General features: G+C 49.3%; 1 protein-coding gene across 1 annotated transcript; it reads right to left on the bottom strand.

Moving 5' to 3' along the window:
* Window positions 1–9,335: 9,335 nt before the first annotated feature.
* Window positions 9,336–12,725, bottom strand: LOC122363412 (zinc finger protein 775-like). Its single transcript, XM_043332666.1, has 2 exons — window positions 12,274–12,725; window positions 9,336–9,807 (listed from the first exon to the last, which is right to left on the bottom strand). Exons 1-2 carry the CDS (start codon window positions 12,710–12,712, stop codon window positions 9,485–9,487), a joined length of 762 nt encoding a protein of 253 aa, XP_043188601.1. The 5' UTR covers window positions 12,713–12,725; the 3' UTR covers window positions 9,336–9,484.
* Between the last annotated feature and the right edge of the window lie 1,216 nt (window positions 12,726–13,941).

Raw genomic sequence — 13,941 nt, 5'->3', positions numbered from 1 at the left:
CGACAGTCACCTGGATGCATCACAAGTAGTTGATTACGGGGGAAGGGATGTGGCCCCCATTAACCCGCGCCCCGTTGGGCTATTCAGCCATACGCGCCCTGCTGGGGGGGGGGCAGATTCTGACCCCCCCCTGTCTAACTTCCGAACCGATGGTCGTAGAAAGACGGGGAAAACGGCAATCGAAAGCTCTCAACAAGGCGGATCTTAAGAGCTCAATTTTTTTGCTTTAGTAGGTCAGACGGGTCAGGTCAAGGTCAGGTCAAGGGTACAAAATGCAAGTTTCTACATTATCAGCCTTGCACCGTAGTCGCCGATGAATGTACTGAGACTGATTGCCCAAAACGTGTTCTTAGGCTACCAAGACAATATTCGTTGTATACAGTATCATTCGAAGGTCAAGGTCAAGGTCAGGTCAGGTCAGGTCAGGTCAGGTCACCAAAAACAAAATATAGAAAAGGGCATGTGCGACACATGTTTTATGGGTCATTTTATTCATAGAATTCAATAGGCACACTCAATAAGTGATATGTACCACATCTGGATAAATTTCAGGCCGAGGTCAGGTCAAGGCCAGGTCAAGTGAGGTCAAATTTTGAAGTTGGTTGTTAAGGCCTAAAAAGGTGTCTATCTGATGCAGTTTGTCACGGCGAATCGAATGGTGCTATTTTTGTTTCCGTACGAGATCTAGAACTTCGAACGAATTCATTTTTCAAAAATTTTGTGTGCCGTGACGTCATAAAATTTTGAATAACTCCCACATTTTTGAACCGATTCTTCTAAAAATTGGTATGTAGGTGCACATATACCACTTCTCTGACATATACTCCGTTTTTTATACACTCAAAATTTTGAATTTTACAATTAAAAAAAAAACGTTTTTTGAAAAAAAAAATTGAGCCAAAATCCAAAATTTTCAAAAAACCGAGAAAGCCATTTGATAGACAAAGTAAAATCACGTATAACCTTTTTTGTTACGTCTTGATTCCTTTAATTCAAAACGAAGATGTTAGCGGTGTTTGAAATTTTGCCGTTTTTGATGCGAAAATGGCGAACATGACGTCATTTAAACGTCATTTTCTCAAAAAAATTTCTGACGGATTTCGCTCATATTTTTAGGGAAGGTGTCAAATTGATGTATTATAAGGTACTGAAAGTTTGACGTCGCTGGCGTGACGCGTTTAGAAGTAATTGGCGAAAAACGGGAGGGGGGCAGATTCTGCCCCCCCCCCCCCAGCGGGGCGCGGGTTAAGCCTGAAACAGACTCTTTCCGCAGTCAGGAAATCGCATGCGAGAGCCTATTCAAATACATGGAAGCACGCTCGCATCAATCGCACGCACCTCCCGGATGCGATTGATGCGGGAAGAATTATAACGCATTTGAATAGGCTCTCGCAGGCGATTTCCTGAACGCGGAAAGAGTCTGTTTCAGCCTTTAAGTGCGAAATTTTCACATGCAAAATGCGGAAACTAAGACTCCGAGGGCTATGTCTACCTACCTAGAAATGAAAGATAGGTATGTACAAATCCGTTTTTCATCGATGTAGAAATACAAATACAACACAGCTAAAAGAGCCCTACCCTTACCCCAGTCGGCGAGTTCCCCGAGAGCAGATTACCGCGGCGCCGACAGCACCGCAAATCACCGGCCTACCTGTCGGTACGGAGCGCGCGCGCGCGTGCCTGGGTGGTCTTCGCACCAGCGCCGCCGCCTCATATAAATAACGGGGTGCTGAAGCACTTTCATGCGCCATACATCTGCGGCGTGAAGCGGCCTGAAAGGCGCCGTTCTGGATTATCACTGAGCCATTGAGAGCGTCGTCGGTGGCGGCGCGTCGCTGAAGGGGTCGGACGCGGTGGTCGGCTCTAATGGGGCGCGCCGTGACGACGGGGCGGCGGAGGAGGGCTGGGTGGGACGGGGCAGCGCGAGCACAGCAGGGCGGATGGGGCGGCGCAGGCGGGCTGGACGGGACAGCGCGGGTGCCGAGTGGAATGAGCAGTGATTAATGAAATGGAGGAGTCGAATGGACGAAGCAATGGGCAGACAGGGCATCTGGACAATGAGCAGCGGATATGACGAGCAATTAGCAAATCGCCGATTCTAGGGGAAAGTGGGGTAAGACGGGCACCTTAACTTTGGAGCCATTTTTCGGCCGGTTAGAAACATCATAGAAACGGGAAACTGAGTGAAAACCTTTTACAGACATTTTACTTCCATTTGCCAGAAGATGAGACTTAGACCTGACTCAACAAATAAACTGCAGCTATTTTTGCAAAACCTTGCAAAAACCCATCTTACCCCACTCCATGGGGTAAGACGGTCACATGGGTAGGGCAAGACGGCCAGCTTCTTTCACCGACCAGCACAGCTCGCAGCAAATGCCCGAGATTAGCCGCATTGATACAGTCGCTCGTTGGTCTCAAGTGCTTCGGAAATGGCAGTATACGAGATTCGTGCAGAAGGCGTATACTCGTATATAGGCCCTAGTTCAGAAGCCATGTAGAGCCGTTTTTCACATTCATTATTCGAGAATAAACTGTGCCGAAGGAATATTGCTAACATGTCTGTGAGTATCGGAATCGAACATATTCTTATCAGAAATGCTTCTTTTTTCCTACAGCAACAAAAATATTTTTACCATTACAGACCCATCGGATTCATAGTTGCCCGTCTTACCCCAAACTCAATGTCAGAAGTTCAGCACGATTTTTCTCTGTGGACAATTTGATGCAGACAAAGCAAATCCGCGGTGAATGAACACTGGAGGCATATGAGTGTGCCACAAGTGATTGCCAGTTTTTAACTCTATAGTGCTGCACACAAAAGCTTGCACAATACATTATGAATGTTTTCAATGAAATGAGTGTTTTAAAGAAATCAAAATAAAAGATTATTGACCGAACACAAATTCACCAGACTTCAATGGCGGTGTGTAGTGGGAAAGGCTATTCTGGTCCTAATTTTTCTCGCTCGTAGCGCTATTGGTTTGGTCTGCAGAGGGGGTGCCCGTCTTACCTACCTTGACCGTCTTACCCCACTTTCCCCTACATATGTCTTTGAATCCGGACCTATGATGTTCTGAATATGATGCAACTAAAAAAAAGTTAAAGTAATAAATCATTTTTGACCTTTTCATGCCGAACAAGGCACTTCATGCGTTTTGAAGGATGTTGACAGGAGCTGATGCAACACTTTACCGGCCTGACAGCTGGCCTCTCGGCAGTGACGGTGCGGTCCGCCGCCCACACAGGGCTGTTCCACCCTGACCCGGAGCTAGTGTCGGTCCCCATGACATCCCTGGGTACATAGTACATACCACGGACCACCGGGGATGTCACTCGGTGTCGGGAAGCCGCGCCATGAACATGCCCCGATCGGCTCTGTGCCTGCTGGTGCTCGTCACCCTCGCTGTCGCCTCCAAGAAGAACGCCTGCTTCTCACCGGGACTCCACAGATACTTCAAAGATGGCGACAAGTGGACCGAGCCCGGCTGCACGCAGGGCCAGTGCGACAAGGGGAAGGTCTCTTTTCTCGGCTGTCCTCAGGTCCTTCCTGGGCCGGGATGTCGGGTAGCACCAGGTCGCCCGTTCGCCCCGTACCCCGACTGCTGCTACACAATCGTCTGTCCAAAGGAAGACTCACGGTGCTTCTCCAAGGCGACAGGGATATTTTACAAAGACGGCGACTCGTGGACAGACCCCCGTGCCGTCGTGTTAGGTGCGTCAAGGGTAAGAAGGTTGTTGAATCCTGTTTGCGGCTGGCGGCATCCAACATCAGATGCAAACTGGGCATGAGCAAACGGGGAAAACCAGGCAAGCCGTATCCGCTGTGCTGTCCCACTTACTCAACCGCCTGTCTTGAACACGGACAATGCCTCTCAGAAACTAAGGGACTCGTCAAGAATGGCACTACTTGGACTGAACCAAACTGCATCGGAGCTTCATGCATAAACGGCAAAATTCATAAAATAGATTGCCCTCGTCTCTTTCATCCGCCACCGGACTCTCCATGCAGGATAGAGACAGGTGACCCCAAGGCGCCGTACCCTGGCTGTTGTATGCGGGGCGTTTGCGACTGAGATCCATGCTTCTCAAAGGTGATGAACAGGGAATTCGAACACGGCGAAAAGTGGGACGAGCCGGGGTGTGTCCTTGCTCTGTGTTTCAATGGGCGAATTAAGAGGGAGGTGCAATGTGCAGCGTCGGCAAAGGTGAAAAGCGAAGTGTAAGTGAGGATCGGCCTGTTACGTTTTTTTTTATGGAATCGAAATAACACGTTGGGATGCTACTGACAAAATATATTCAATATCTACAGAGTGTCCCGAAATTGATTGCGGCTTCATCCCATCTCATTCATAATAAAACAAAAAATGGTGGGTACTTGGTTTGTTTACCGATGCATCCTCTCCTTAGTCGAATGCACTCCCTCATGCGCTCAGGCATTCCGCACACCAGATTGTCCAGCGTCTCGGCGCTGATCTGAAGCCAAGCGTTATGCAGATTGCTGGCCAGCGCCTTCTCGGAGGTGGGTGGCTCTCTTTTGTCCAGCTCGCCCTGCACGATAGCCCAGATATTTTCAATGGGAGACCAGTCAGGGCTGTTGCCGAGCAATACGCCCTTCTCCCAGAACCCTTGGAGGTTGTAGCGGCACCACTGCTGAGTCTTGGCCGCGTTGTGCGCTGGCGCGCTGTCTTGCTGAAAAATCGCTTGTGACATCTCAGGCAAGAGTTTTACCATGGTATCAGCGCCGAGACGCTGGACAATCTGGTGTGCGGGATGCCTGAGCCCACGAGGGAGAGCATTCGACTAAGTGGAGGATGCATCGGTAAGTTAACCAAGTACCGATCATTTTTTGTTTTATTATGAATGCGATGGGATGAAGGCGCAATCAATTTCGGAACACCCTGTAATTCTACGCAACACACAGTGCACGGGTTTAAATACAACGCAGAAAGTTTGCTCTCCCATTTACAACTTAAAGTTTCCGTGGCTCCTGTTTTCTCAATAGCCTATGAAACTAAGCACCCATCGTCAGAGAAATTTCCATTCATTTAGCACGTCCACGATGAATGGCATTGTGGTAGGTAATCAATTCACGAGTCTGCTCTCAGAAGTATCATAAAATAACTTCAACCAGTTCGATATTTCTGTTCGGATCCGGTCACGTTCAAGGTTTGAGCGACGCTGGATTGATTGCGAGAGTGAGAGAGAGAGAGAGAGAGAGAGAGAGAGAGAGAGAGAGAGAGAGAGAGAGAGAGAGAGAGAGAGAGAGAGAGAGAGAGAGAGAGAGAGAGAAAGAGAAAGAGAGAGAGAGAGAGAGAGAGAGAGAGAGAGAGAGAGAGAGAGAGAGAGAGAGAGAGAGAGAGGGAGAGACTAGAGCTTAAAGGGACCCTACCACCTTCAAAAAGTTAATGAATTGGCATGAAAGTGATGTCGCTCGGTTCAGAAAGAGCAAAAACGAATATCTACCAAATTCCACCGAAAAATATTCACCGGTTTTCAAGATATTAGACTTTTACTTTTGTTTACTTTTTTGGGATCTCCGCTGTTTCTATAGCGACTTCATTTTGGAAGTGCGGCGTTTGCGGCAGATGTTGCGCGCAAATAGCATATAGCACCACTGCTTCACAAAGATGTTAGTATAAGGTTTTAAAATCGTTAGATCACCACTGACGTCACAAATTCTAAGGGTGCATCCCAATGCATTAGCCCCTTAGAATCCGAAAACTGCAAGTTTGAAATTCCATATCTCCGAATTAAAGCATTTTTCGATGTTGTGAGTGCCCAAACCGGTATTGCAGGCTATGGCCACCAAGTTGGCTATCTCAACTCAGAACTAATGTTAAGGTGGGATGGTCACTTTAAGAATTAATGTCTAGATATCCAGCAATGCTATGAAGGCAACAGGTAGGTACTAAGAAGTCTTCCATCTCATCGGTTATTTATCAATCCGACTACCTGTTGCATTGCTCATTTTTATGGGTCATTTGAACATTATTTTGACACACCCAGCGGATTTCCTGGCCACTAAATTGGTGCATTCTGCCATCCTCCTCGTTATTCCTTTTTTGCTTTAGTATGTAGGTATTCTTTACATAGTCTTGAGCCGTTGACATGATGGTCTCATTGATACTTTCAAGGATGTTAATTTTTCATTTACATCTGCAGCTGCACAACAGTTATCGAGTACCTAGGTATGTCGATTTGCTTCGCCTACCTATAAAAGCTTCGATATTGAACTTTTGACCTTCATGATATGAAAATGTGTCGTCGCCTGCCAAGCTTCAGCCTCCATCAGAAGTAAAATAGTTGAGTAGAAGTGCCCCTACTAGCCTACCTATTTGCGACGTTCCTTATAGCCTCCCTCCTCTACCTAGCAGGGTCAACAGATGTCAGATGGGTGTTGCATGGCCGAGTATATTGCCGAGAACAAGCTAAATGAGCAGCATGCACCTACAAACAAACCATCCGTCAGAGTGAAGTGATGAGCGCTGGCAGGCGGGATCAGGTGGCAGCAAAATGCGGTCTAGCATGCATTAAGCCCTCGGACAGATATGCAGAGCACACGGAAAGACGATCACACGCTCGCATGTACGGGCAGACACATATGTAGAGCGCACGGATAGACGGGCACACACACATGCACACATCCATATACAATAAGCATGCAGACATGCAGGCATAGAACACGGAAGAACCATGACATATTGGCTATGCGGCTAGTCTTTTAGTCAGTCTCCGAAGACGAGTCCCTGGCCACTGTCGTGCGGTCAGACTGTGGACTGGTCACAGTTGTGGGACACAGGGATATAGTTAGGCGGTCGCAGACGAACAGGCACGAGCGAGCACACTGAATGGCTCCGCCTCCCGCGGCGGCGTCCGCCATCAATCTACTGCCGCCACTGCGCCGCATTTGTCGCCGCCACAATAACGGCGGCGGCGGCGGCGCGGGGCGGCGATCGCGCCGCATACGCCGCGGCCGGTGCGCGGAATGCGGCGCCGTCCGCCGTCCGGGGATGACACTGTTGATTTCCGCTGTATCAGGTGGTAGCGGGCGCGGGGAGCGCTCGGCGGGGCGCCGTCCGTGATGGGACGGCTGTGAATGGTCCGGCAGCGCGCTCCCTGGCCACCCGAGCCGCCGCATTGTCTGCTGAGGTGGCCGTATGGTGACGAGGTGTCTCCTCTGGTCCCCCGGCCCAGGCCGCCCACGGCCGCCCCTCGGCACAGCACGGGGTGAGTGGGGAGTCAAGGGGGAGGTAATGAGCTCAGGGGCCGTCACGCCCGACACCCAGGTGACTTGCCCTTTTTGAATAAATAAAGAAAGAATGGATTGTTTAAAATGGTAGCGTAGTCTGTAGGACAGGCTTCATAGGTCTAGTAAAACACTGAAGACTCGACGTTCCATCCCTCTATGTATTGTCTATGTATGAGGGATGACCTTGCAGGCGATCTCAGATCTGGGGTTGATGCAGGGTCGGAGTCGGTTAGGTAGCCGGAGCCGGAGTCGGAGTTGTAGTCACCGAAAATCCATCGATATCGCAGCTGTTGATACAAAATAAACAGGACATTTTGTAGCCCTGCTAATTCTACACCTTTTTGATTTCCCCCAACGGGACGCGTGTAACGTATAACCGTAGAGGTGCTTGTATAACTTTCAAATTGACCCAACCGTTTTGAAACATTTTCATCAAACTTACTGGACCATAGACCACTATACATATACATATAGTGGTCTATGACTGAACGGATCCATTAAATGTGTTTCCAAATTTGTTTATCCAAATAGTCTGAATAAAATGCCAAACAGGGCTGCTTTGGGAGGGGATAGCCGATTCCGTTTTCTGAGTCATAGGCGACGGAACGGGGGGGGGGGGGGTGGCGACACCGGGGCACCGTGTCCGTGCCCCCTTGATTTTGCCATTTTAACATTAGTCCTATGGGCGTTGCATGGAAAGAATGGGACGAAAAGTCGGCAGTGCACCCCTCCCCCCTTAATTGAAGGTGTTCCGCCGCTACTGTTCTGAGTCGATCAGAGATAGAGACTGATTTAAGTCTAACGACGCTCTAAAGATTTACTCTAGACGAGGATAGCTCGCAGTCAGTGATAGTGGTCTCATTAAAGGACACAAAGTCAGTGACGGGGATGGACGTGCCCACTGCCCACCTTCATGCCTATGGGTCGTTTGACTTCAAATTATAGGGTCCTCCGTCCTAGCCAATTGAGTTCGAAAATAACCGCATTAATTAAAAAGGATAAAGCACTCGCAAAAGACTACCTAACGTAGCGTCACAGCTCCTTTGTATGTCATCAGAAGAATCGTCGCTCTCTATCATCAAACATTTGGCTAACTTACCCCAAAGTGGTCGCCTATGGCCTATACAAATATCGGACCAACTTTTGCCGCGTATTTACCTAATCTGAGACGAATCCGCAAGGGCAGCCGTGAAAATCCGCTCATGTCCGCACCATTAGTACAGCGTATTCACCAACACAGCTCGCCTACAGCACGCTAAGTACCCCTTCTGCCCCCTGCCGGCCCTCCGGGCCCTCGCACTCCCCCGTCACCTTTCGCGGGCACCCACAGCACCCATGGTCGGCCGCCGGCGTCACTGAAAGAGCGCCGCCGCCGCCGCTGCCGTCATTTGTAAACGGATCCACTTCCACATGACTTCCGAGCGCGAATACGGCGCAGAGAGCAGCCGAGCCTCTCCTGTTACGGAGATGATTAATTCGGGCGGCGGCGGCCATTGTGGCGCCGATCGACCGGAGAGCCATTGGCGGCGGCGACTTTGGCATTGTGCGGCGCGCCGCCGGCCAGCGTCGGCACCAATTGATTTCGCCGATGATCTGTTAGGGCCTATTATAAACTGGGCCGGAGCCTCGGTCTCTCTGGGTCGGCATTAGTCGCGATTGAGAGTCGGATTGTGTCCCTTCGACAGGACAGACATGAGACGATAAAATCGTGTCGGCGACAGTGGCACCCGTCTCCGCGGCGTGTGGACGGTCTTATCCGATGGAGACTGGCTAAGTGAGAAACTGGTTTCATTGCAAATGTAACATTAAGATAGTAAATTGTGGTACATCACTTTTTCAGAATTTAAAACAAATGGGATCTACAATCTACATGTTTTATATAGGCAGACAGTAAAGGGTAAGCTGAAAGGAGATACCTTTTTCATTCAAAACTCGCTTTGATGGTGTCCGGTAAATTAGATAACATGTCATTTAACAGTTTTCTGTAATAAAAATCACAACTAGCTTCGACTTCGCTATAACTATATCATTTTCGTGTTGTGTTTGCTAGTCGAATTTCCAGATTGACTTACAGAAGCGTAACTCAAATTAAATAATATATTTTACAAATATCATATAAATCACAAAATAGAACTATTCGGCATGCGTTACATGCAATCACACGAGAACGGCATGGTATATCAAACTAAATAATCACTTCATATCGAGTCATAACTGACTGAATAGTAGTCATCACTGAAACAGTTTACGGGGATCGGTACCGTAACCAAACGGATACGGCGCCAGAACGGCGTGCATTTGTGACGTCACAGCGGCGTGCATTTGCGACGTCACGGCGGCATGGATTGGTGACGTCATCGATGCCAGTCCGGCGGCGTACAGGGGCGCCGCGTGGGTCCGCTGGTGTTTGTTGAGGTGGTCCTTGCGGCCGAACCGCTTGCCGCAGAGCTCACAGCCGAACGGCCGGTCGCCCGTGTGGATGCGCGTGTGTCGGGTAAGCTCCTCGTTCCGCGTGAACCGCTTGTGGCACGTCTCGCACTCAAACGGTCGCTCGCCTGCAGAAGAGAAGGCATATTTGATTCATTTAATATATGCAGCTTCGAATGTGCGCTTTTGCTTAATCTTCAAAATTAGCTTAAATGTTTGAATGGATGGGTTGTCAGAGCCAAAAGCCTACGCTAAGCAGCTTGTTACTCACGCTCTAATCTCTACCGTTCGATCCGGCGTTTCCGGCTTGCATCGGGATAATTTATATGACAAAGTTTAGCGTGCCCATCAAAGCCGAACATGGTCCGTCGCACTCAGCTACTTCAACTGGCTGTGGCTGCTCCCAATGGCTGCTCCCAATCGCAGACCATTTCCGTTAGGAGTCTCGTATTTTGATCGCAAGGGTGACTCCAACGATTAAATTAGGTGTTGTACATATAGCTAAAGCTATGGGGTCAACACAGGAGAACAAAAAGACAATTGTAAAAATCCTGAGGATTTTTCGGGTGTACATAATCTCAGTAGAGACAATGAATGCACGGCCGTTAAATTTGTCGACATAGGTGGAATACAAATATGTTTCTCATGTACAGTCTGTCTTAAAAGTACCGCGCAAAGTGGCGGTGGATCCATCAAGTCTGACCGAGAAAGGGCCTGTTTTAATTTGAAAGTCACCGACCAATGACCTAGGGAATGGATAAGGATGTCAGTTGCTTCAGTGACCCAAATTTAGCAGGCCCTTGCTCAGTCAGGCTCGATGGATCCACCGTCACTTTGCGCGGTACTTTTAAGACAGACTGTACATACATATAAACATTAGACAACATACATTATTGATATTCATGGCTACCTACTTTCCAATATTTTGCAGTTGCAAAATATTTTATCCCACCTCTTCCTCAAACAAACTCAACTAGAGAGACACATGCTCAGCTTGTTTGTCTGAAAGGACCACTTGGGAAGCACCGGGTTTTGTGATGTAGTAGTTAAGTGCAATTAAGGTGCTGGCCGCTAACTTTTGCTCAATTTCAGATAGGGGAGACCCGGGAGGTATGGGCCGGTTTTGTGAAAATGCAATTTTCTTCCAGTGGGCAGTGGCTAGACCCGGTTTTTCACTCTGTGCACGTGAATTTGCCTTTCGCCTTCAAAGTGTGCCTGTTATTAGGCATCTGGGATCAACTATTTTGTCTCGAGATAACTTTAAATAAATCATGCGCTTTTTTGATCCATCAAAATACACCGGGAGGTATGGGCCATGGCCCGGGAGGTATGGGCCGGTGCCATGTTTCATGTCCTTTTCTCGATAATGAGAACAATACTCGTAGCTGGTATCTACCTTGATCTCTCTTAGAGCCCAGGAACCGCATAAGCGGCCAACAGCTTACTTCATGGGGGTCACGTCGGCACATATGTATTTTGGTAAACTCAATCATGCTCCATTAAATAAGATGAATAATATTTTTTTGTGGGAATGAAATTTGTAGTTAAATTTTCGATCTTGCGCGACAAAAATAAAACTTATTGAACAGGACATTCAATGAAAGCATCATTTTATTGATTTAGGATCAACGGGGGTGGGTGGCCCGAACCTCCCGGTTAGGACGCTAGAATGTGCGTAACATCTCAGCTCATAATCTTCCAAGAAAGCTTCAAATTGTCTATCCAGTCTTAATTTGCATGCTTTAAACGTTATATTACCGATGGTCTGACATCATAAAACGAGCCTGGTTCAAATTTATCACGAATTTTCTGTATTTACCGTATTTTACTCAAAGAGGGCAAAAACGCTTTATCACCGCTCATTGCCAAAGAAGACTGAGGCAAATTTTGGAAATCACGTGGGTTGTATAACGGAATGGCTGCTACCATTTTACGCGGTCAAATGTGTAAAAATATGCAACACTTCTTCAAAACTGCGATGGCCCATACCTCCAGGGGGCCCATACCTCCCGGGTCTCCCCTACCTTGTTGGGGTAGCCTCCAGGCTCCAGCGTCTTGGGGCTCCCACATCCCCAGCCCTTTTATCCGTCTAACATGGTTCATAACTTTTTGTAACAACGGCACAGAAAATATAAGGTTTTTAAAATATAAGGCACCATTTTTTTGGGGGGGGGGAGGGAGCTCAAACCTTCAAATATTGGGCTGTGAGCTGTAACATTGGTCTTGATATACCTTACCGAGGAATTAAAATAAGAATGCGTTTAAGCGCTATGCATGAACATTACGCACTCCCCTGTACCCCATCTGCTCCCGTTTTCGCGTCCACTCATCCATCCACCTCTTGGCCTTTCTACATACCTGTCGGACCGCCTGTCCGTCCGTCCGTCCTCTTGAAGACCTGCCCTTTCACCCTCCCGTCCGTCTGCCACTTTCCTGACCGCCCAGGCGCCCACCCGCGCCCGCCAGTCTATTTATCTGTCCGTCCTACCGTTCGTCCCGTCTTTAATCCATTCTCATGTCGCAGTCCGCCCTCCCGCCCACTCCCTCGCCCCCAGTCCGTCTCTCTGTGCCTCCTCTCTTTACTCCATCCGTACCTGTGTGTTTGCGGTAGTGCCCGGTCAGCTGACCCTTATTGGAGAAGGTCATCGGACACTTGGGACAGGGGAACTTCTTGTCGCGTCTCCGCTTGGTGGCGGCCTTTCGAGACTCTTCCTCCGCCAGCAGCTGAAGGGCGCTCCAGACGAGTGGCGGTGACGGGGCGCCGGGCCGCAGCCAGCCAGACGAGGGCCACGCCGGGGGCTGCGGCGGTACAGACGACGGCTGTCCGCTGTCCGCCGACTGTCCCGGCGACGGGGCCGTGTCCGCGGCGTGTGTCCGGAGCGCCGTGTCCGCCGCAGCCGCCGTGTCCGCGCTGGTGTCGGCGTGTCCGGTGTCCGCGGCGGGCTGCCGGCACTGGCTGTTGGCCGCCGGGGCCGTCGGGACCGGCGCCGTCTCGGCCCACGGTCGGAACAGGGCGGCACACATGGGTGGCATGCTGCGAGCGCCGCGCCGCCGCCGACACCGCACCCACCTGCCCCTCTGCCGCCGCTGCCGACGACCGGACCAGCGATGGTGGTCGTCCACCAATCAGCGGCCGCGCCGGCCCGCCTGGACCAATCGGAACGCGAGAGGAGGCGCCGGAGCTAATCAGTGTTACGGTTTCTGGCCATGGAGCCTGTCGGTCTGGAGCAGCAAAATGCAATCCAGACTTGTGTTGTTTCGATCCTGCATTATGGTGTTCCAGTATCACGTTTTTTCGGACCTTTTGAAGAGGGGCAAATCAGCCAAAGTACCATAATTCATGCCAGCTTTTCTCCATTTGCCTTCCGTGTCGACAGAGGACCTATAAGCTGCGTAGGGCCATCCGCACCCACCACATAAATTTTGCCCCTTATAGCTAATAATATCGTGATTGATAAATAATTTTTCTAAGAGCCTTCATTTACATAGGTACACAAACAAGATGACACTCTTTGAGGACGATAGGTCACAAGGCAGGTGCTGGTATGATACAAGTAGGTATAAAAAGAAAATAAACAGGACCAGTGCATGTGAACATTCCCATGCCGGCATTACGCACGTTTCTTCATCACGTGTGACGTCTAGCGCACCACAAAAGTTTACTGGAAACGGCAATAGGTCTGGAGGCAACTTTAACAATCGACATTCTGAAAAGGTATTTAAAACATATCCATTCGCTACATACCAAGTCTGAGTGACACTAGGACACTCTGATCTTTCGGAACTAAGAGAATTTAGCTCAGTTTGAACTCGGTTTTCGAATAAGCCTATGCCAGTCTGACACTGAGATTCATTTTACCGTATGCCGTTACGTCCAACGAAAAATCAACCCACCGATAAAGCACCTATGATTGAGCACAGCTTTCATGAATAGATCATGGTCCGCCTATTACCCGTTAATATAGCTGGCCTAGGTATACCACCCAGGATTCCATGCGCTGATTGTTATGACCGTGACCAAATACCACCCACCTCACCCGATGGGCTTAAACACCGTCAGAACCCAGGTGTTCATTGTGGCGCAGCAATCAGTAAGGACAATGTCGCTCCTCGTGCCATGCTATCTATACTGCCTTTCTTACGTTTTCCATTGAAGACTGGCCAGTTTACTCAGACAAAGCGGATGAGCCCCGTTCTTGACGCATTCCTCGAGTACCAAGCCCTCGAGTACCAAACCCTTCACTGCGCTACCATTGCCACTT

The sequence above is a fragment of the Amphibalanus amphitrite genome, unplaced genomic scaffold (assembly GCF_019059575.1).
Source record: "Amphibalanus amphitrite isolate SeventyFive unplaced genomic scaffold, NRLGWU_Aamphi_draft 000619F_arrow, whole genome shotgun sequence".
NCBI classification, from domain to species: domain Eukaryota; kingdom Metazoa; phylum Arthropoda; class Thecostraca; order Balanomorpha; family Balanidae; genus Amphibalanus; species Amphibalanus amphitrite.
This window is presented reverse-complemented; position numbering and strand designations above follow the sequence as displayed.

What these genes read in the sequence shown, in the direction of transcription:
- LOC122363412 (XM_043332666.1), bottom strand. Translation starts at nt 12,712, where the DNA reads ATGCCACCCATGTGTGCCGCCCTGTTCCGACCGTGGGCCGAGACGGCG. An exon ending in GCACTACCGCAAACACACAG is followed by an intron (nt 9,808 to 12,273) that starts GTACGGATGGAG and finishes TCTCTTCTGCAG; the next exon opens with GCGAGCGACCGTTTGAGTGC.